The sequence below is a fragment of the Dipodomys merriami genome, unplaced genomic scaffold (genome assembly GCF_024711535.1).
Source record: "Dipodomys merriami isolate MVZ:Mamm:240054 unplaced genomic scaffold, mDipMer1.0.p SCAF_31, whole genome shotgun sequence".
Taxonomy (NCBI): domain Eukaryota; kingdom Metazoa; phylum Chordata; class Mammalia; order Rodentia; family Heteromyidae; genus Dipodomys; species Dipodomys merriami.
This window is the reverse complement of record NW_027204604.1, coordinates 9,355,708-9,379,385: the sequence shown is the minus strand read 5'-3', so window position 1 is coordinate 9,379,385 and position 23,678 is coordinate 9,355,708. Positions and strand designations below refer to the sequence as shown.

The following is a 23,678-nucleotide window of genomic DNA, read 5'->3' as shown; positions in this document are numbered from 1 at the left end:
TTACACTCCCACCAACAATGCAGTAAGGTTCCCTTCTGTCAACATCCCCTCCAGCATCTGTTGTTATTAGAGTTCTTGATTATAGCCATATTCAAATGCTTTTTCTTTCATGTGATTGTTTCTAACATATTTATAAGATGATTTTTTTGTTGCTTTGTGTGTCATAACCCCTGCTTTCACTGTATTTGATGTTGGTATAATTTGTGGAGGGGAAAGGCTAAAACAAATCATTTAAATAGGGATACAGCTGGACCCATTGCAACAATGATATGTACAAGTCGTTATGTCAAAAAAGGAACTTTACAACTGTGGCCGGAGGGGGAGGGAAGGGGAGATGGGAGGGAATGGGAAGGGGAATCAAAGGAGGAGGCAACAATGCTTGATAAGAAATGTACTCATTATCTTGCCCATGTAATTGTAAAGAAAAGAAACTCAAGGGCTTGGCCACTGGAGTTGACCTAAAACAATTCTTTTACCGAAGACAGTCTTGGTTCCAGGTTTAGACCTTCTCTTCTGCCCCTTTCAGCCAACTCTTGGGTGGTGGGGGGAGGGGGAAACTCCTGCTTTGGGTACATGAAAGGGTTACCTGGGAAAACACAAGTCTGGGAGAAAAATGCAATCTGAGGCTCCTTTGTGGCAATCAGAGCATTTAATGATCAGTTAAGTCACATTTCTGATTTGTTAGCAAGTGCCAGATCGTAGGTGCTGGTTGCAGTACAGAGCAGCAAGAGAAAGATTTTCAGCTTTAGCTTCCCGGCACCGTCCAATCCCTTGTCTTCTTCCCTTCCTCTCAGGGGTTGTGTTTCACTGCTTTCTTGTCTTAGTCCCAAGAACGTGACAGGAAAGAGAAGGGCTGTGAACAGGGTTAATTTTCCTGCAGTGGGGCAGATCAGTTAGCATTTTCATTTTTCTCTTCCCTCTCCTCCTGATAATGAAACCCTGCCTTCAACAGAGAGGCTGGCTAGTCAACAGCACAGGAGCTGCCATACCAGCTTTGATACTTGTAGCTCAAGGGTGCCCTTGAGAGACGCTCTTGTTTCTCCTCTCAGGTCTTCGGTGTTCTTACCTGTGAGGTGGGAAGAATGTGTGCTTATGAATGCTGTGGACGCTGAGCTTTTTGTGATGTCCCATAAGAACAGAGGTGCATCTACCTGCTGTGGATGTCTTAGTGAAAAGACAGACGTTTCTTCCAGTCATGTTTATGAAAAGCTTTGAGATGCATGTGCATCTTGTGGGGCTTCTGGACGTTAGTAAATAGTCAACTATGTATATACTGTGTGTGTGTGTGCTTTTACACTCAGGGCTGATACCACTTGAACCACTGCCCCACTTCTGGCTGGTTCTCTGGATAAGGATCCCACAGGTTTTCCTACACAGGCTGGCTTTGAACCGTGATCCTCAGATCTCAACTTTCCTGGGTAGCTAGGATTACAGGTGGGAGCTGCTGGCACCTGACTAAATAACCTCCTTTGAATGAAGAAAGGAAGAAGAAAGGAGGGAAGGGAGAGGAAGACAGACCAGAAGGGCAAGTCACATTGCCATCCTATTATGAAGGTGCAGGGAGATTCTAAATGTTTCTCCCCCCTGACATGACCCACTCCCCCACCCGCCCCCCAACTTGGATTCTTTTACTTTTAGAGACTTCCCCCTCCCCCAAGAGCTGAATATTTCTCCCCACCTTCCATTCTCTCAATAAGCTGCAGGTGGGAACTGCTCTCCCCACACCCCATCCCCAACGGGAATAATCAGGTGAGGCTTTGATGCCACTGCGGAAGGGACCAGCACAGCACACAGCACACAGGTAGGAAAAGCCTAAACGAGGGGTGAGTGCAAGCTGTGACTAGATCAACGTGATTCTGAAGGTGACTGGCATGCTCAGGGCGGGCGGCTGGTGCTTCTAGGCTTCCCTGGGGCCGTCTTCCAGCTGGGCAGCAATGTTGTTGGACTGGAACAGGAAAGCTGAGTAGGCCATGTCGGCTTCCTCCTTGGACGACTAGGGAGGGGCAGAAGAAGCGTCAGTGGATGAAGGTCCAGCATTCAGTATCCTGCATTCACCATCTTTCCCTGGGCAACACAAGCCTGCTTGACCCTGGTCCCCAGTCCAACCCCTTCCACTCATTTGGAGGGCCTCATTTTGAGAAATGGAAAGTTGCAGGCTCTAAAAATAGTTTCCCTTGTCTCACTACCTCCCTGGGCCACGTGGGGTGGAACCACTTCTGTTGGTGGGGCCTGTCCCCGGAAGCTGCACCCGCTGCACCCGACATAGTTCAAGGTCAAGGTGGCCCAGGTTGGGCTTTCTCCTAAAACCCAGAGACCATAGCTTTTCAGCAGCACCAGGTGGGCAGAGAAGGGAGCTTCTAAGACTCACTCCGTCTCCTAATTGGGAGAAATGTGGGACCGCTGCTGCTCAGAGGGAGAGCAAACCTGATTTTTTTTTTAAGCATCAAGGCCTCTGGGTCAGAGGCAAGGTAGTATTCTAGAGTCTTAGTGGGGAACGAAGGGAAGAGAAGCAACAGAGGCAAGAGATATCTCCGATGAGATTCAGGTGACGTGGCAATTGGCTAGAGTGGGCAGGGGCAGGGTTGGGTTCCTTCCTAGTGACAAGTTGACCCTCATGTGTGAATATCTTCTAAACCCAGCTTCCACAGTCTAGAGAAGACCTTGCCTAAGCCCTCCCACTGACACGTGATATTCTTATCCGTATCTTCCATGCGCCGGCCTTCCTTACCTCCTGGCTTCTACCCCTGCAAACCCACAGCCTGCAGACAGTGTCCCTCCTCCCTCAGCCACCCTCCTTCCTCGGCCTCATTCACACTAACGACCCACAGCTAGGAAGTTAGGTTTTCCCTTCTGAAAGTCCTCCTGGACATTCTTTCCACTGTCTTCCCTGATCTGGGGTCAACTTGTGTGAGGTGATTGCATTCTGATGTTTATATAACTGCAGTCCCAGATGTGGCGGAGTCTCCTTCTCCCTCCTCATCCTCACCCTTTTCGCTTTCTTGGGTTCTTCAGGGTCCTCGGGAACCTTGGTGGTGGTCTCCAGCTCTGTACATAGAAACAGTGTGGTTAGCTTGTGAGCTCTATTCTACCCTGGATTTGGAGGTGGGTCCAATCTGCCCTCGTGCGGTTGGTCATTCTGAGACATACCACGTTTTGCTTCAAGATCTGTCTCTAGAGTGACTGATGAGGCCCCCATGTTGTCATTGCCACCAAAGTCCCTGGAATTGTTGAAGTCTGCCATGCTAATGTCTGTCCTGTAGCTTTGGAGTGAAATCCGGTCTGTCCAAGAGAAAGAAGAGTTGGTGTTGGGGAAAGGTTGGGGAAGATAAATCAAGGCCAGCCGCTCCTCTGTGGGAGGATTCCTGAGGCCCTTGGGAATGGGCCCAAACCAGAATGGAAGTCATCTAAATCCTTTCGTGGATAATCAAGGTCGATTGTCACTCTAACTCTCCGTGCACAGAGTGGCATTGTTCTGTCCTTACCTCAGCCCTGTAATTTATGGTTATTATTACTCTATCTTGAGCCACAAGGAAACTGAGGCATGAGATCAGGATGTGCTAAAGTAACACCGCCAATTGGTCATCAACTAGGTGGTGTCCAGCATCCTGGGTTCTGGTCCCTTTCTTGGCAGCCCTGCTCACTGAAGTTGGACCCTGAGCCACAGAGGTGGCTTTCCAGAGACAGGATCAGGACAGCTGTGCTTAATTAGGTTTTAGCGGTATGTGAGTGTGTGTGTGGGGGGGTGGTTATTTTCCCCCACATGCTTTCTTAGAATCCTAGCAAGTCCATAGAAAGGAGGAGATTATGGGAGCCTCCTCCAGGGATAGCTGAGCCAGAATCGAAGGCTCAGGGCTAGAGGTAGAGCAGAGACCATTCTAGAGACTCACCCACATTCTTCCGGTGCCGGACTCTGGCCACCCACACAGTGATGGCACCCGCGGTCAGCACCAGGCCCAGAGGCACCAGAGTAAAGAGCAGCACTTGGGAGCTCCCGCCATGTCCCTCCGAGCTGGAAGAAGGATTAAGTCAGTCTATCACTGGAAGGGAGATTTGGAGCTCAGAGCTAGTGTCAAAGCTAGTGATCCTCCCAGTTTGTGAACTCTGACCTCTAAGTATTGTTCCCCAGCCTCCTTCTCCTTAGAAGCCTTCCTAGACCTGGCAAGACAAGAGCCTAGAACACCCCAGGCCTGAGGGATGGACCAAAGCCTACATGAGGCCAGAGCCATGGGAGGAAGGGGTGAGGATACCAGTGGGCCCTTGCCTGAGTTGTTCTATGAGAGGGAAGTCCCAACCCTCCCCTCACCTGCCAGCCCCTGCAGATGCCCTGCCTTCCTGGGCTTGGTCTCCTCTCTCCTCCAGCACTGTTTCTTCGACATTAAGCCTGGGATTCACAATAGCTGTGTTATCCGGGGTCAGCTCCCTGGCACCGGGCTCTGCCACCTTCACCTTAGGAGCAGCATTTGTGTTCACTTGGGAGACATCACGGGATCCTACAGCAGAACAAAGGGGAGCAAGGGACAGGTGAGCATCTTTTTCTCCATGTTTTTGTGCCTGAGAACTTAGGGTCAGGACTCAAAGCTGTCAGGGTGGGACCCAAGATGGCTTTAGAAACCAAGGAGCGATTGCCTTTTCTAGAGACAATCTCTGCTCCATAGCTACCAACTTCATTGCCATCTTCAAGGCTCTGTGTCATCGGGGCAGCTGAGAATCAGGGCCAACTATTAATTACTTAGGGTATATTGAAACTCTGCCCCACGCCTTCCAACTACAGGGCTGGGTGTACCAGTGCTGCCACCTGGTGCTAGCCTGGCAACCACCCATGCTCACTGAGATTTCTAAGGGGCTAAGAATATCCTCTTGGGGATAAAACATTTTATGCAACCTTTTAAAAGTCTAGAAATGCAAATCTCCTGGATGAGGTTGTCATAATTCTTCTGTTTCAGTGCTGGAGTGAAACCCAAAACCTTGCACAGGCTAGGCACATGTTTTACCACTGAGCTACTTAATTTTCTTTGTCAGATATGTAATTGCAAGTATCTGGACCTATTTTGTGTCTTCGGATGAGGGAGGGAGGATGAACATATTTGTATGTGATAGTGTCTCTGAAGTTTCTTTACATAAAAAAGAATTTCGAGGGGCTGGGAAGGTGGCTCAGTGGTAGAGTGCTTGCCTTGCATGCATGAAGCCCTGGGTTCGATTCCTCAGCACCACATAAGCAGAAAAAAAAAAAACGGAAGTGGCACTGTGACTCAAGTGGTAGAGCGCTAGCCTTGAGCTGAAGAGCTGAGGGACAGTGCCCAGGCCCAGAGTTCAGGCCCCATGACTGACTAAAAAAATAAATAAAATTCAAGATTATAGAAAGGGACTTCAATCTGGTTTGAAGAGAATCTATGGGATTTGTCTTAATATTCAAGTTACAGGGGCTGGGAAGTTGGCTCAGTGGTAGAGCGCTTGCCTTGCATGCCTGAGGCCCTCGGTTCGATTCCTCAGCACCACATAAGCAAAAAGAAAAAAGCCGGAAGTGGCGCTGTGGCTCAAGTGGTAGAGCACTAGCCTTGAGCTGAAGAGCTGAGGGACAGCGCCCAGGCCCAGAGTTTAGGCTCCACGACTGGATCCCCCCCAAAAAAGTTACATAGCAAATGTTTTTAGTGTGTATGATTGTTACGGATGCCATTTGGGGAGGATTCCAATGATCTCACTCTAACTGAGCTTCTTTATAGCCAAACCTAGGGGCTAACACTGAATAAGACAGGAGTCTCGGATAAGTCCGGACACAAGATGCCAAGGGCATAGGCTCTGCCCTTGGAGACTCACCCTCTGCTGTCTCTTCAACCGCCACATACACAGCTGCAGTGTCTTCATAGATGTGGCCCTGTTTCACCCCGCACCAATACCAGCCCTCATCCTTCTTGGAGACTGGGTTCAGGGTCAGGTTGACGAGCCGGCTGTTCTGGTTGCAGCTCACAGAGGCATCTTTAGGTCTCTCTTCTTGGCTGGGCAGAGCCTGACAGCCCCTATTGCTCCACTTGCACCAGTATTTCTCATAGGAGTAGAACTTGCATGGGAAATGGCAGGGGATCGTGACGCTCCCTCCCAGTACAGCGGTCACCTGCTTGGGTACCTTGAGGCTTGGCTCTCCTGGAGCAGGGAAGGAGGAAGAAAAAGGCACAACATGTTGGAAGTTGGAGATGCTGCAGGAAGTGATGGTCAGGTGTCTTTAGTCTGCATCTCCTGTCAGAAGAGCATTGTGAATAAATACATTCCACTGAATATACAAGAGACAGAGGAGTGATATGCAGATATAATAAGATGCTTATTGATACCCACCATGAACCATCTATGGTCTGCTATAGAACATAGAACCTTGCTTACTAACTTCGCTTTCTGTTCCTTTTCTTCGAGACTCAATAGAAAGACCCTCTTCAGTAGGTGACACCCACCTACTGCAGAAGAAGCCAGTGGCCTTGATCTTAAGAAGTGCTACAAGTAGGAATTGGAAGAGCATGGGGACAGGTTTCCTCTTGAGAACTGTCCCTGCCCATGTATCAGCATGGATGTAGGTGAGATGGGAGGAAAGGTAAGTTGGGAAACGAGATCATTGTGGAAGCTTTCTCCTTGGCCCCAGCCCAGTCATAGCTCTTACCTTCAACAACCTTGAGCTCTGTCGTCGTCCTCCAGCGAGAACTGCCATTGGTCAGACACCAGTAGAAGCCAGCATCCTGGCTGGTGAGCTTATTGAGGATGACCGTGTAGGTGCCTTTGCCTGGGTCTTCAAACAGTGCCAGCCTGCCCTCGTACTGATCCTGAACCAGTCCCTCGCTCTCCACCAGCAGTGGGCAGCGGCCATTTTGAATCCCCTCCCAGCGGCACCAGTACTTCAGGCTGTTGCTTTCCTTAGGGTCGTAGGGGCAGAGCACGGACACAGAACCTCCTTCCACACCCTTCACCACAGAGCGAGTCTGAGGCATTGTGGTCTCTGAAAGCACAGGCAGAGATGGCATGGGAAGACAGTGACCTCTGAATGCCCTTGTGTGCCCTGAGCTACTTTCACAGCCAGGGTTTCAGACAAGATGGAGAGGGACGTTTAGACAAAGCACTTCACCCTCCTTAGGAAAATAACAACCATTTCCTTGTGAGTCCACCTTGTTCTGAGCACAGAATATAAGAGAGACTATCCACCCTTCTCCTTTGGCTTCTTTAAAGAATTTCCCTTTAAATAAGTTTAAAAATTTTTTTTAATCTAGTTCTTAGCTCATCCTACAAAATCAGCTCAATGGATTATATCTAAGTTAAAACGCTGTATTTGGAATGAGTAACACCGATCATTAATAATGGCCCAGGATTATTGAAAGGCTCCCCCCAAGAAGTCATCCATTCTCCAACTAGTTAATGCTGAGGTCCATAAGGAACTCAGGGCAGGTAAGGAAGTGGGAGGGTGTGACGAGGACTCCAAGCTGGAAGTAGAACAGATGCCCAAGAAACACAGAAAAAGTCACAAGGAAAGATACTTTGAACTTAAAGTACTGTTCACTGCTTCTCATGAAGACAGTGCTATGTCCTAAGATTTGGGGTGAGAAGAACAGGAATTCAGTTATTTTCAATCACCTGTGTCCATGTGGATGGCCCAGCAGAACATAGCTGGTGACCAGATGATGCTGAATGACAAATAACCTTCAGATGCACAGGAGTGAAACATATAGAGGCTTGGGTATTGCTTTTCTGGAAATCTTTGAGACCAAGATAGGCCAATCCTTCCATTTGAGCATGAGGGATATGACACTTCTTTGCTCTATCTGGCTCAGGGGAGGGGAAACCTGGATGATCTACAATTATTGTCTTCCTCAGAAGCATAGCTCTTCTTATTCCTGTTATCCAGGAATAGCCACCCAAGAGTCTTTGATAACAGAGAATCATTGGGAGCTAGCACAAAGTAGATAGAGGCTGCATTTGTCTGTACTACGGCCTAGCTTGTATTCATCCCCAGCAAGTAGATATTGTTGACTGGTGGATGAACATTGATGAATAGACTCATGGAGCTAAGCTAGTCTCTCACCTTCTGGACTGCCCACCCTTTCCTCTCCCGCTCTGGGGTCTTACCCTCATTGACGAAGAGCTGCCACGCCTGGATGGGCCAACCTTCCTTCAGCAGGCCCGAAGGGTGGGCACCACACAGATAGCGCCCTGCATCTTCCTTCCTCAGGCCTGTTACCAGCACACTAAAGCGACCATTGTTTTCCTTGGGTGTGAGCAAGATCCTGCCCTCAAAGGCTGGATTTCTCTGCCCTAGAGTGTTGATGATCACATCACAGGTGCCTTCCTTGCTCATCCGGCAGAAAAATTTGGCCTCATTGGCCATCTCTGGGCCCAGAGCACAGTCAAAGGTCACTGAGCTCCTTAGATCCCCATAAACCAGCTCTGGTTCAGGCTCTAACACCTGGAGGTCAATGTTCTTTGTGTTAGCACTGGACCCATCCCCAGCCTTGCAGACATACATCCCAGCATCACTGGGCCTCAGGTGGTTGATGATGACTTTGAATTCGGTTTGACTGGTTCCTTGAATAAAAAGTGTTATTCTATCCTTGTAGCTGGGGCTGGTATTCCCAATGGAGTCGACCACTATCTCGCAGGCCTGCCCTGTCTTCTTGCACAGGGACTTTTTGTTCTTAGCATTCTCACGTTTGAAAGGGCAGCTGATGGTCACTGTTCTTCCCACGTCCTCTGTATAAACGTGAGTGTCATCGAGCTCAGGAGCTGCAGGATGAGGAGCAGAGGAAAATTATGATTTCACATAGGAGCATATTTTCGCTTCCAGTGAGTACCTGATTGGTCCTAAGACCTAGAGTGCGCAGATTGCCAAAGAAATACTATCAAACCATATCCATTGGAGTATAGAAAATTATACCCCTAAGTGAAGACCTCAGATGCTAAGTTTCTCTCTGACTTTCTCATGCCCTCCTATCTCCCACTCCATTCTCCCCAATGGCAAGAAGAAAAAAATCTACAATTTCCAAGGTAGGCTGTGGAAACTAGACCCTTTTAGCTCAAAGCCATCCATAAATACTAAAAATATTACTCTTAAATTTCTATGCATCTTTCTTTGTGATAGCTTGACATAAAGCAAGTCTTGTGTTCGTTGCTGAAGGGTCCTGCCTCAAAACCCAGGAGGAAGAAATACTATAGCTGAGAGTCTGGGCCTAGGAGAACCAAGGAGATTCTGAACAAAGGCTTTACTCCCACTGAGTGTACTGGCATTACTTTACACCTTTTTTTCTGGTCCTGTCTCATCTTGATCTGGCCATCCCTGCTTTATGTTATGCCTTCTCTTGTTAACTTGTATTTTGTTATAGAAGTGTTGGATATGACCTTTATGAGAGTAAGGTCATTTCCTCCATCTTCCATGGCCCAACTGTCTGCCTCCTACAGGAAGCCTTCCCTAAGCTGGTACTAGTCTCTCTCACCTCCTGATGCTTACATCTGGATCACTTAATTCCATCTCCCTAGGCTAGAGTTCATTATGTTTTCTACCAGTTGGAGGGCAGAGACATTTTCCTCTGATCAGCCAATACCTATATATAGTAGGTGCCCAAATTAACAAGTATAAACACAGGATTTCAGTGCATTGCAATCAAAGCTTCTAAAACTTACAACAGTCCTAATATGCATGCTGCAGTCTTGTGCAGAAGTGAGTTTCTGCTACTGAAAATGTATTGCCGACATTAGAGTACACTTCAGCTCTGAACAGTCTATAGGTTTTGAGAGTCCATCAGCACTGGAATGGAATCTTTATTTAGTGCGCAGACTCTCATATCCCAAAGGAGCAGTAGCTATCTTGAGAATCCCTCCAAGTCTCCTCCTTGATACTTTCTCGTTAAAGCTGCCCTTGACTATCCTCATTGTTGAACTCTTGTCAGAACAAGCTTTTCTTTTTCTCTCTTTCTTCAGTTAGAACAGGATTGTTCAGTGGCTTGACCCTTCAGGATCCAAGGTCTTTGATCAAGAACTGAGAATCTGATTTATGCTTTGATGGTTTTAACAGACTAATGATTCTATTAAAATATTCATTTTAAAAGAAACACTCTGGTGACCCAAGGCTTTGATCTAAAGGGTACACTAATGGCAGGAATTTAAGAATCCCTGTCAATATCTCGGTGCCTGTTCTCTCTTCCTGTTGCTAAACCTCACGTCCCACCTTAACAAAGTTGTCCTCCTGCTAACAGTCTAAGCTAGGATCTCAGTAAAGTCCTAAGATGTTTCAGACCCAAAGACCTAGAAAGATTTACCCACTGCCCCCATCTCAGTCCTGTATCCTATTATGAAAAGTTTGTCTCAAGAGGAGGAAGCCTTCAGACTCTATGCCAGGATGCACTTCCAGTCGGCAATTCTTCCTCAGCCTCTGCTATTTCCCCTGACTTCTGCCAAAACCCCAGAGAGCCTGCATCCTTACCGTGGCTGACCTCCAGGCTTACATCAAAGGATAGGCCTCGACCATTGACACCCAGGCCGCACTTATAGCTCCCAGAGTCATCCCGGCTTAGCTGAGTGATGTTCACCACGAATGTGCTGGTTTCTGGGAAGTTGGTGAGGTTGGCTCTGCCTGCGTAGTCCTTAGAGACGAAGCCTTCCGAGGAAATGAGAGTCATGCAGTGGCCACTGGCTCCCTGCCGGCACCAGTACTTGCGAGTGTGTCGGTTGACAGAGGTGTTTGGGTAGTAGCACTTGATGGACACTGAGTTTCCTTCCACACTACTCACCTCGGCCGGACCAAATATGGGACTTTTTGTGGAGGCCCCTAAGGGAATAGAAGACAGAATCTTTCTGAGACCCTGGGGAGGCAGCCCTGAGCTGAGGCAGTTTTCCACCTGACAGCCAAACAGCTGCCACAGTGGCTAAGATGATGGCTTAATCATTATTTCAATTGTAATTCGTTGTAGTTTTAAGGATGACAGATGGAAACATGATATCCTTTTAAAAAAATACTACATGTGTGCCTATGTTATATCTCTATGTTTAAAACACTACCCCCCCCCCAAGCATATTAAGAGCCAGGAAGAATAATTGATTTCCTCAATCGTCCCATAACAGCTCATAAAGATGCTTGATTTAAGATCAAGCTTTTTTTTTTAAGAGCTCAAGAACTGATAGTTCCCCAGATTCCTGGCCTGGTGCTAGGAGTTGCGATCTCCCTCCGTAATTTCCAACGTCCACTAATCCATGTTCTAACATAGCCTTAATTGCTTCTGTGTGACTCCTTCCTGGGGAGTATACGTTTTGAGAGGGGCATCTCTTTGGATAAGTCTATTTCAGTGTATCCAGGGAACTGGATCTTGGAGGGAATGGAATGAAGGAGAAGAGTTCCAGGAAGCTGGCAGACATACCTGGAAAGAAAGCGAGCAGGAAGGCGAGCAAGAAGAGCGTCATGGCTGGTGGCTTCCCAGGAGGCAGCACCACTCAGGCTGACTTCTTCTGTGAGATTCTGCAAGACACACCACAAGTAGATGAAGCCCTTCTGTCTTCTGAGCCCAACTGGCCTGATGGTTTCTATAATGCCTATTTGGCTTTCTGTCGCCAGCAACCAACATAAATCCTATTGAATGAATGAATGAATCGACAGTTCCTTCCCCAGAACAATTCACAATCTGGCCATCCTACACTATAATTGTTCCTCAGTAATGATGAGTACCTTTGTTAAGCTATGCATTCATAATATAACAGGTACTTAGAAACTGGTTTTGTTGAAAAATCCTAACTCCTCACTTGGAACTAAAAGCAGATAAAAAGCCTGGTATCCTTGCCTCCATCCATTTTTTCCTTTGCCTGTTAGTCCAGGGCTTTTTCTTTTTCTCTGCAATTAACTTGGACAAGACAGATAAAAAAGTACCTTGTGACAAGAGTTAAAACTGCTCCCTAACTCTCATATGCTAGATCTAACTTCTCCTTAGAACTTCTCACCATGCAATTTTTCCATGGTGATCAACCAGGCTATACTTTCTGTGGTTCAATAATGATGCGTACATCTTACCTCCTGCCTTGATTCTTCCTCTAAACCTAAAGCTAGCTGTGTGGAATCCATGCTGGCAACCTGTTTGCTGTATGCTTCTCTCTGCCTCATCCAAATATGGTAGCATGTTTATAACTGATGTTTAGTCCTGTAGGTTGGAGCGGCTTGCCTGCTTATCAAAGCACTGTCTTTAACACGGTTCCTTTGAGCTTTATAATTTCCCTTGAAAAATGTATGGCTGAAAGTATGGCTTAGTGATAAAGTTTAAACCTTAGTACCACAAGATATATGTGTGCTTGTATGTGTGCACGCTTGCACACACACACACACACACACACACACACACACATACACACACACACACAAAGACAGATTGATCACAACCACTGTATGGATAAGAAGACTATGATTGTAAAATGCTGAATGAATGGCGCTCAAGTTTTCCCAGTGACTATGTGATGGGGTTAAAATTAAACATGTAGATGGTGCAGACTTTCCAGCCTAGTGAGGTTGGTGGACTAAGATGGAGAATCCTAGGTAGCCCATTAGGACTTGGTCATTGCCATTAACACAACCCAGGTCTGGGAAGGGTTGAGGCCCAGACCCCTGCTCCTCTTCAGGACTCTAACAACAGCCTACAAAATCAAGGAGGGAGCGTTCCTCATTTCCTAACAGACTTTGAGGACTTTGACAGACTTTAAACTTTGGAGTGGATTTGCTTAAGAGTGCTAAAGGAGAACACAATGATTATAATCCAGGAGCAGGAGAAAGCCATAAAGATAAGGAGCTAATAAGCAGGAGGGAGCACCAGGCCATTATCTCCTCGCCTAGACTGACTCCTGCACCAGCTACTTCCTTCACCAGCTTGAGCCAAAGGCAATAGAGTTGTGGTTTTATTTTTAATCTTGCTATTTCTTTTCTGAAAGGGAATTTCCCATAAAGGAACTCTTATTTCCTTGTGGAGATAAAGGTATTCTGTTTTTCTAGTTCTCTGGAAGAGGAAAGGATGGAGGTGGGGACAGATAGGAGTGTCAGGTGGCCACCAGAGGCATTTCTCAGTCTGGTTATTTGTTCAGACCTTTCTCACCAGGCCAAGGACAAACTCCTAGAGTGTTGTTTTAGTTGAACTAGAATCATCTCAGGGGTTGCTGGCTGGGGGCGGGGCATGGGGTGGGAGCATTGTCACCCGAATTTGTCTTTCTGAAGAAGTTGGGATGTGCTAGCCACAAAGTCCTTGGAGATTTACCATTTGCTGTTTGTGCTAGCTCTGGGTATAGTCACAGAAGGGAAAATAAAATGCCATATTCTCTTAAGTGCCCAAACCAGCAACATTTAGCATTGGTCCTCAGTATTCATGGGACAATAATGGGGCTTCCCATGGGCTGAACTGGAAGATGCTGCCCTCTTTTGGATTAGGAAATTGACTTTCCTGTGTTACAGGCTCCAGGCTTCCTCTCGTTTTGTGACATGTTTAGGTGGCTGGCTGGCTGTGCAGAAGGGGGACAGGTAGACATACCCCTTACCTTTTGCACAAGCTCAATCCAAGAATCAGAATATCAGCTGTATATACCAAAAGAGCTAACCTCACGGAGAATCATCTTGGCAAGGAGGAATGTCAAGCAAAATAATCTCTTCCCCTGTTTCCAGGAGAGGCTCCATTTGGAACCGTTATCTCTCATGGTAGAGGAATAAGAAGAATAGAGTGAGCTTGGCAATAGATGCATGAAGAAGGGGTCTGAGTGTGGAAGAGAAGCCAGGGATCCAGCATCCTATTCTACCACAGCCTACAAGCAGAGCTCCAAACTTTATCAACATACACTGGCTCACCTCCCTCATCTATAAAATGGGTATATTAGTCTCTGTGTCTTCTAGCTTGAAAAACTAGTGCCCTTGGGATGGGAGAATGTGGGAGAGAATAATATATGGGGGCACTTTAAATAGCATCAAGTCTTCAATTATAAGAGGTAAAATTACTCTTAATTAAGCGTAGAAGGGCAATGGGCCTGGGACACTACACACGGACTTTCATTGTTGGTATGTGACACAAATTGCTGACACTTCAGCTTGGCCCTCAGCCCTGACACTTGGGGATCTTGTTATTTGGGGAAGGCTCTTTAAACAGTTTGTCTCAAGTTCATCATCTGTAAACCAGAGACCATTGCGTTTCATCTGGAGAGTTGCTACAGGGGCACAGTAAAACAGCATACAAAAGAAACCTTAGCAAGGTGACAAGCGTTTAAAAAATGTTACTCTCAAAGGCGGGCACTGGTGGCTCACATCTGTAATCCTAGCTACTCAGAAGGCTGAGGATCGTGGTTCGAAGCCAACATGGGCAGAAAGTCCTCATGAGACTCTTATCTCCAATTAACCACTCAAAAACCAGAAGTGGTGCTGTGGCTCAAGTGATAGAACACTAGCCTTGAGCACAATAAGGCTTAGGGACAGTGCCCAAGCCTTGAGTTCAAAGCCCACAACTGACCACAAGAAAAGTTACTCTTTCTTTTCTCCTCTCTAAAAGCAATGCAGTTTTGTATTTCTTCCTGTCTTAGTGTGAGGGGAGAGTAGAAAGCTGTTCGTTGGACATCTTTTCAAGACTAGGAGAGAGCTATTGCATTATCCATCGCTGAGAGAGAAGATACCGTACTCTGGACTAGCTTAAAAGAACACAAGCTGAGTACTTTCTAAGAGTTTTGCACATAATAACAGTTTAATCCTTGCAGCCACCTTAGGAGGTAGGATAAAATGGGAAAGCCCATTTTGCAGATGAGACAGTTGAGGTACACCAACCTAAGACATTTGCTCAAGGTTGCAGAGTTGCTATGTGACTGAGATGAGATTCCAGATGAAGAGCACGCACCCTTAGCCACTGTGCTGTACCTCAGAAGGTCCCCCTTTGAGAAGAAGCAGCGGGGAGAGGGAGGAGCAGGAAGTCCTGTCCTGTCCTCTCCTCTTCTCTCTGTGAAGAGACATCTAGACTCAGAAGTAGGTACCAAGAGAGAAAGTTCTCCCTGGAAATCATTTGTTGCTATTTATTTAGCATCTACTTTATTTCCTGTAACTGGGTCCACCATTACCCATACTTCTCCCTCTTCCCTCCCACTGCACCAATGTCAGTGACTCCTGCATTTCAGCCTTTACTACATCTCACAGAAAGAGAGAGAGAGAGAGAGAGAGAGAGAGAGAGAGAGAGAGAGAGAGAGAGAGAGAGAGAGAGAGAGAGAGAGAGAGAGAGAGAGAGAGAGAGAGAGAGAGAGAGAGAGAGAGAGAGAGAAAATGAAAGAATGAGAGGGAGAGAAGAGCAATTGCTGAACCTAATATCTGGCAATACATGTTAAGTATCCCTTACATGAAATTCTTAAGCATTTTTATTTAGAAGTATTTGGATGTACAAAAAAGAGATCTCTTGGATATCTTAGCGATATCTTAGAGACCCAACTCTGAACAAAAATTAATTTATATTTTTGTATAGTTTATACTCATAGCCACAAAATAACTTGATATATTTTAATGTGCTTATATTTGGACCAAGACTTGTCATATGCAGGGTGGTATGGAAATTTCCAATGTATCATAATGCTTTTCAATGTGTTTTGGGTTTTGAAGTATTTCAAGTTTTGGAATTCGGGACTAAGGATGCTAAATCTGTAATTCTTTTTCTTTTTTAGGGAGGGTGGGTAGAAGATTTTGCTATGTAGACCAGTCTACATAGATCAGGCTACCAGGTCTTGAATATGACCTTCCTGCCCCAGCTTTCCAGTTGCTAGGGTTATAGGTATGTACTGTACCACCACACCCAGCTATAATATCTTTTTAAAAGTTAGGCAGTGTGTTTATTAGGTGGTATCAAAATGTCTTCATAACCGAAAGCTGGTGGCTCCTGCCTGTAATTTAGCTACTCAGGAGGCTGATATCTGAGGGAGCCTGCTAGGCAGAAGAGTCCATGAGCCTCTTATCTCCAATTCGCCAACAAAAGAACCAGAAGTGGAGCTATGGCTCAAGTGATAATGGAGCTTAAGTGGTAGAGTGCCAGCCTTGGGGAAAAAAGCTCAGGGACAGTGCCTAAGCCCCAGTACTGGCACATACCAAAACAACATCCTCAGAACCATATCAGAATGGCTTTACTTACGTGTCATCATTCATATTTTCTGGGTGATTGCACATCCTCATATGAAATCAAGGAACATACTCTGCCTGTCACTGCATGTGCACATGTGTGTGTATGTGTGTGTGTGTGTGTGTGTGTATGTGTGTGTAAGGGGTAGGAATGAGATGAGCTATGAATGTTTAGGATAAGGGATTTTCTAAGTGGTAGCTGATGTGACCAGACTTTTCATAAACTATCACCACAGAGATCTAGAGGTGCTAAGAGAGAAGATGAGCACAGAGCAAGTTTCTCTTCTGACCCCTGGTTCAATTCTTCCTTCTTCCTCTCTATCCCAAGGCATGAAGAAGCACACATGGAGGAATCCAGACCTGTCTGTGGTCTGACCCTCTCCTTTGAGTCCCCAGATAGCTGCTGTGTACTAAGACCCCTAGAATCAGCACATCCCCTCCCAAGATCTTCAGGAAGATCTTGCCGCTAGTGAACAGAAAAGCAAAGGCTATAGTTGTCATATAACATGACACCCTGAGTGGCCCCAGGCCCCTGGCAGTTGCAGAAATGGGGCTGGGAGCCAGGGATGAAGCCAGACCAGCTGTGGCCCTTGTATGCTGTCAGACACCACCCTGGCTCAGGGATCCTGCCATGATGGGCAAGCGGGAGACGGGTCATGTTTGAGGCTTTCTGGCTGCTGCTATGAGCCGGGCCTGGGACCTGGGGCTGTGTCTGCACCTAGGAGATGGCTCTGTGTCTCGGTGAGAGTCTTTTCCCACTGAGAGTAAGGGCAGGATGATACCATGATAAATATTTGTGTTTCTGGTGGCAGGAATCTTCGGAAGCAAGTCTGGCTTGAAATAAGAAAGCATTTCAGAGACTCTAGAGACCCAGAAAGGAGGATTGGATGTGGCCTCCCCAGAAAGCGAGAGAGAGAGAGAGAGAGAGAGAGAGAGAGAGAGAGAGAGAGAGAGAGAGAGAGAGAGAGAGAGAGAGAGAGAGAAGAAGCTTTGCACTCAAGATTTATGCACGTCATCTGAATTCACATACGTGTGGGGCTCAATAAATATTTGAGGAATCGAAGAAATTGCAAAACAAAATTTCACGACTTTGCTCTAGAGGGCACAGAGCTATTTTATATGTACACACGATGTTGTTTTTGAAGCCATATCCACCAGGAGCAATAGATGCTATATCCCCATGTTCTAGATTGAGCAAGCACCCGAGGGTCCTTGCCGCAGGTCATGCAGTTGACAAGCTGTAGAGGAGGAAGGGGTATTTGGGGACCCCGGGGAAAGGAAAGAACCCCATCTTATGACCACAGATGCTCCTTCCCACCCACTGTTATTTCACAGAACAGGTTGGGACCAGTTTGCCTGCCTGTCCAGCCTTCCTGATAGCGCAGGGATAGGGATTTCTGTGCCACCTTTACATGCGTCCACGCAGTCTTCCCCCGAGCCCTCCTCACAGCCCTCGGGGAAGCTGGGAACACCTGAGTTACAATCCCAGGGAGCATCCCAGAGCAGCCATACTTACTTTTAACTACTTCCTTCTCTCCCGTCGGTCCAGCTTGAGGGGCACAGCCTGCCGGCCAGTCTATAACCCCTACCTTTCTAGAAGCTGTCAGCAAGCCCTGGAGAGTGCTGGCAAAACTGAAAGTAGGCTCAGGGTTTGACCCATACCTGGGTTCTTAAAGGGCCACTCTCCCCTAGGCATGGCCACCAGCCAGGGCACGTGACTTTCCAGATAGAACCTTGGCTTTCCTTTCCCTCTCACCTTTCCTGGCTAGCTCCATTGGCTTTCTCTTGACCTTGGGGAGAGACTTTTCTTATTTAGGAATCCATCATGGCAAGTACAGGATATGGGACCGGGGCGTCAAACAGGAAGATCCTTCTCTGACACTTAATCGCTGGAAGACCTTAGGCAAGTCACTTGCTTATTTCTTCTCATCTGAATGATAGGCATAGTAGTATCAGATCTACACGTAGAGATCACACATAGTCAGAGAGTAGAGGATGTAAAATGCCCAGCTGAATACACAGTGCTAAGATATTCATTTAATTGGGCACAAGTCGTTGGAATGGCTTGGTCTCACATCCCCCAACTCCCTAGGACTTGTAGCTTGGACTGTCACCTTTTACTCACCTTCTACAAAGCCCCTTTTGCTAGCTCCAGAACTCCCAAAAAATGGCAGGCTGAACTTCCAGGAACTGGAGGGAACTGTGTTTCTCCTCTTTTCATTCCCTGCTGTATCTGGTCTCCTCTGAAGCTGGACTGGCCTCAGAGTCTTGTTAGGCCCGGGCTCAGCTCCAGACAGAGGAGGTACTGACCTGCCAACTTTAGGCAACAGTTTCCTTCCCTGCAGCACTTAGCTCATCGTGGTTTACTAGGACATGGTGTGTTGTTTAGATTTCCAGATGTCCCTCACAAGACTGGGGATCATCCCACGTCACCTAAGTGAATGAAGTACACTCCCCAAGGCACATGCATACAACCCCATGCTGCATCACACTCCCCACACAGAAATCCTGCCCCAGCCTACCTGGGCAGACTTCACCTGGCTGTCCCTTGCAGAGTTCTGCAGGCCAAACCCCAGAACAGGAAGGAGGAAAAGGAGAAACAGAGGCCTAGAGAAACATAGGGAAGTCAGAATCGTGGGTCTTGTTTTAGCTAACCACTCACTCCCTGTGCATATGAACCCACAATCATAGATTTGGAAAGTGACAAAAGAAATCATGCTTTTTGTTTTGGAGCTGAATTTCAGACATCAGCCCCATAATCTGACAGATGCAAGAAGATACAATCACATAGTCACTTCCAAGCAAACTGTCTAATGCAATACTATCTGTCACTTCATTCCAGATTTGGAGTTCTGTCTCTTTCTGGACTTCCATCAATTTGTCTTCCTTCTCTCCTCTTGGGTGTCCAGTGTCACTACAGAGGCAGTGATAAGGAGTGGCCCATCGTTTTGGTGTTGCTTTGTCATATTGGCCTAGTGGTCCGAGAAGAAATGTTTCTGTCAACTGAGATGTGATTGGTCCTTCTTGGTCAGTGGGCTTTCCAGGGTCTGCAGGCCTCCCTTTCCCTTCTTGTGATCCCCATAGCTCTGAGATCTTTGAGAGACACCTTGCAACAGAGCTGTGTTTCTTCCCATGTCCTTGTAGTCATCTGTACATCAAGATTCCCGTATAATTGGGGGTATAATTGGCAAGACTGGGGGCCAGCAAATTTCCATACACAGCAGGTGAGAGGCAGACCTTCTCGGTTCTGGGACTTCCAAATCCACCTGGACATGTATCCTTGTTAATCTCTTTTCTTCCTCTGCAGTCTAGGCTTAGTCCATGATGCACGGCTGCAGGGCACAAAGACACTAATAGCTAATGCTCCATTCGAGAGGGAAATGTGCAGGCACAGTGACGAGAGAGGGATATGTTTGCTTCTGCCAGCTGCCGGCTCCGTCCAGAGCTTCTCAGCCATACACCTCTCTCTATTTGAAATCAAGAGCCAGGATATTTGTAGTGTATGTTTTCTTAATTCTCAGTAATTTGCTTCCCTCAAATCAGAGAATAGCTTGTGTCTAGTTGTCTAGGCTGGAGTAGGGGTGAAGGGAGGTAATTGAGAGCAGATACTTGAGGAGCAAAGACTTGTGGAAAGAGAGGAAAGCACTTTCACGAAACCATTGCTTCTCAGGCTGCCTGAAGTGGGGTGGATTTTCCCTACTCTATAATGCCAGGGTGGTGGGTAGCTCGCTAGATCATTCAATGGTGCATGTTCCCAGTTGTCTCAAAACTGTTTTACCAGACTGTGTCATACATACATACATGTACACAGATACACATATGTACACACACACACACATACACACACACAAACCCCACATGCCCAAAAGCTTAGCTAAGGAAAAGGGTAAAAGGAAAAGTAGAAACTAGGAAAGAGTCAGGAAGTAAAAGTCCTGTGGCTGATTTGGGGCTCAGCCACATGGTGATGTTGTGATTAGAGTCACCAGCTTCCTCTCACACTGTGGTTTCCTGGTCTGGACCTCATGGTTCTAAAATAGGCCCCGTATTGTGTCTTGGGAAAGGAGGGACTTGGTGGCCAAGAGGGTACAACTGCCAGATTCTATATTGATGGCAACAGTGGTAACGGTGCTTTATCAAACTTAGATCACTTCATTTTGCTCAAACTACCTTCTCTTGAAAAAGAGTACTATAAGAAACTATATAAGAATACTATAAGAGACTATATAATAAGAAGCACAGGGGGCTGGGAAGGTGGCTCAGTGGTAGCATGCTTGCCTTGCATGCCTGAGGCCCTGGGTTCGATTCCTCAGCACCACATAAGCAAAAAGAAAAAAAGCCGGAAGTGGCGCTGTGGTTCAAGTGGTAGAGCGCTCGCCTTGAGCTGAAGAGCTGAGGGACAGCGCCCAGGCCCAGAGTTCAGGCCCCATGACCGGACCAAAAAAAACAAAAAACAAAACAACAACAAGAAGCACAGTTTCTTATTTACCTCTCTTTTGACCTTGAGACTCCTCAGGAGTCAGTGTAGGTGGAACCAGAGAGACTAGTCTGGGGCCAGCACCCTTTTTCTCATGATCCTGGTTCTGCTTCTAACTTGCTGAGTGACCTTTGCCTGATTGCTTCCTCTTTTACATCAGCAGACTTTCATCTGTTGAATGAGAGAGCTGTACCAAATAGTTATCAAGCCTTTTCCAGTTCAACCATTTTGTGTGCCAATTGAGTTGTTGTATCCATCTTAGTGGCTTCAAACAACAGAAATCTATTCTCTCTTTGTTCTGCAGTGTAGAAATCCAAAATCAAAGCAGCAGCGGGGCCACCTTCCTTATGCAGGCTGTGGAAGAGAATTTGTAACCAGCCGTTCCCAGTTCCTGGTTCTGTGGCATTCCTGGGCATTCTTCAGCGTGTAGCTGCATTGCTCCAATCTCTGCTTCACCATCTTGTCTTCTGCATGAGTCTCCAATCCCTGCCTCTCTCTAGGGAGGGTTCTTGTGAGGGCTTTTAGGACCTATTCAGATAATCTTCATCTCATGATCCCATCTACAAAGACCTTTTTCCCAAAACAAGATACATTTATAGGTTCATAGGTTTAGGTTATAGGTGCAGCTTGGAAAACAAATATTTGCAGCCTATCGTAAGTATCTGTTTGTGATCATGACCAGTTCATGATCCAGGGAGTTAAAAGACACGCAGGAGTGTGTCCTCACTTTTTGTGTGTGTCTATCACCCCTCAATTAATTGAAGAGTCACAACCTGTCCAGGAGCCACATGAGCCCTGGAGAGACAGCACAGTCTTGTGGGAAGTGCATGGGTTGTGCGCGTCCTGAGTTCATATCCCAGCTTGGCCATCTGTTAGCTGGGGGACTTTGGTTAAGTTACTTAATGTCTTCAGGGCTAATTATCCTAACCTCATAAGGATGTTATAAAGATTAAATATATAGGCAATGGTGGTTGGCACCTAACAGGTGCTTATGATATAGTATTGAATAGGTCAGCAATTGCTTCTCAGAAAACTGAGTAGTCCCTCACTCTTAAGGGCAGAGAAGTGAAATGACTTGCCCCAATGTGCAAGATGGGCCTATATCCAAATCTTCCAGCATTAGGGCATTACCTTCCACTTCCTAAAGCCTTCCCACTCAGGACAAAAGGGTTTCTGGGTATACCTGTGATTCATTCAGAAAGGATGGGAGGTCTCATGGGATGCTCAGGCTGTCAGTATTAGACTATTGTTCCAAGGACATGGATTGACCCAATCACCAATAGAGAAGGGGACCCCTCCACACCTACCCCCACTTTCCACTACCCATATGGCATGAGTGTAGCTAGTTCTTGTATTGCTTTTGCCAAATGAGTAAGATAAGAGTGAACAGATGAAATGCTGTTTGCTGCCAGCTCTCTGCTCTCATTTGCAGCTCTTTGGCTAAGTCAATGTTTAATCCCTGTTTGGAGTCAATATTTAATCCCAGGCCAGCAAACCCTGTAGTCCGGTATTCTGTCAAGCCAAGAATATAGAGTCAGCCGGGCGCTGGTGGCTCACGCCTGTAATCCTAGCTACTCAGGAGGCTGAGATCTGAGGATCGCAGTTTAAAGCCAGCCCGGGCAGGAGAGACCGTGAGACTCCTATCTCCAATAAACCACCAGAAAACCGGAAGTGGCGCTGTAGCTCAAGTGGTAGAGCGCTCGCCTTGAGCTGAAGAGCTGAGGGACAGCGCCCAGGCCCAGAGTTCAAGCCCCATGACCGAAAAAAAAAAAAAAAAAAAAAAAGAATACAGAGTCAGTTTATTAGTAATCACTAAAGAATAGCATCATGACATTGAATCTGCCAATGTTAATATCCTCTATCGTGTATATGTGTGTTTGTATGTGTGCACACACACCTATGGGTGTGTTCCAGTACTAGGGCTTGAACTCAGGGCCTTGAGCTCTCACTTGGCTCTTTCTGCTCAAGTCTTGGTGCTCTACCACTTGAGCTCTATACCTCCACTTACAGGTTTTTGCTGATTAATTGGAGATGAGTCTCACAGACATTTCTATCCAGACTGGCTTAGAACCATACTCCTCAGATCCCAGCCTCCTGAGTGGCTATAATTATAGGAACCTGTTCTCAGTTCCATTTTTTCAAAAGAGTATCACCTGCTCAGAATGTTTTCAAACTATGTTAGCCTCCTCCCCCATAAGGAGCTTAGATACAGTATTTTCTATCTCAGCTGCTATGCATCAGTGGGAGCACAGCATTTCCTTCCTGTTTCAGCTTAGTCTTGTGCTGGAGGGAGAAGAGTGTGGGATGAAGCTATAGCTTTGTTTGCCCAGCTGGTAACTATGGTGCCACTGGCTAACAACAATCTAAGTGTGCGCTCAGTGCTTGGAATTCCCTCAGAAAGGCAGAATTGGAATAGTCCAATTGGCTGGGCTTGGGCAAAATTGTTGAAGCATTTCTGAGCCCAGACTCATATTTGAAGGCCTAAGCTATTTCCCAGCTGAGCCTTCCTATTAGAGGGCAGGTGGAAAGAGAGAACTGACTATAATGACTCCTTATTTGCCTGACAATTGTCTGATTCTCTAGAGACTCTAGAATGTGGCTGTCATCTACATCTACGGGAGAACATTCAGAGAACAACAAGGTAAGTGTTGAAGTGAGGGCATGTGAAGAGAAGGAAGAAGACTGGCTAGATTAGTGAGCTCCAGTCTTTGAATGGGGCTAGAAGAGTGACTTAGTGGGGCTGGGAAGGTGGCTCAGTGGTAGAGTGCTTGCCTTGCATACATGAGACCCTGGGTTCGATTCCTCAGCACCACATAAGCAAAAAGCAAAAAGCCGGAAGTGGTGCTGTGGCTCAAGTGGTAGAGCGCTAGCCTTGAGCTGAAGAGTTGAGGGACAGCGCCCAGGCCCAGAGTTCAGGCCCCACGACTGGACGCCCCCCCCAAAAAAAGAGTGACTTAGTGGACAAACCTATGCATGTGAAGTCTTTTGCCCTAATACACAACCCCTGAGTCACATCCTTCTCCTCGACTCCCTGTGTCACTGCCTGGATGTCCAGCACCTCACTGTTTGTCTAGCTCAGTTGACTCCTAATCA

General features: G+C 46.7%; 1 protein-coding gene across 2 annotated transcripts; it reads right to left on the bottom strand.

Moving 5' to 3' along the window:
* Nucleotides 1-630: 630 nt before the first annotated feature.
* Pigr (polymeric immunoglobulin receptor) lies at nt 631-17,757 on the bottom strand. Of its 2 annotated transcripts, none has more exons than XM_070041626.1 (11): nt 17,628-17,757; nt 11,376-11,473; nt 10,445-10,789; nt 8,098-8,751; nt 6,644-6,976; nt 5,815-6,138; nt 4,304-4,490; nt 3,888-4,009; nt 3,148-3,279; nt 2,987-3,045; nt 631-1,993 (listed from the first exon to the last, which is right to left on the bottom strand). In XM_070041626.1, the coding sequence occupies exons 2-11, from the start codon at nt 11,416-11,418 to the stop codon at nt 1,898-1,900; spliced, it is 2,295 nt and encodes a 764-aa protein (XP_069897727.1). In that variant the 5' UTR covers nt 11,419-11,473; nt 17,628-17,757; the 3' UTR covers nt 631-1,897. The 2 variants fall into 2 exon arrangements, with proteins under 2 accessions (XP_069897727.1, XP_069897728.1); XM_070041627.1 differs by lacking the exon at nt 17,628-17,757 and adding an exon at nt 14,786-14,849.
* Nucleotides 17,758-23,678: the final 5,921 nt, after the last annotated feature.

Excerpts from the sequence above, each read along its gene's own strand:
- Pigr (XM_070041626.1), bottom strand. The coding sequence starts at position 11,418 with ATGACGCTCTTCTTGCTCGCCTTCCTGCTCGCTTTCTTTCCAG. Across the intron at positions 10,790-11,375 it reads CCTGCTCGCTTTCTTTCCAG|GGGCCTCCACAAAAAGTCCC; the intron begins GTATGTCTGCCA and ends CTATTCCCTTAG. Across the intron at positions 4,010-4,303 it reads GCATCTGCAGGGGCTGGCAG|CTCGGAGGGACATGGCGGGA; the intron begins GTGAGGGGAGGG and ends TCCTTCTTCCAG.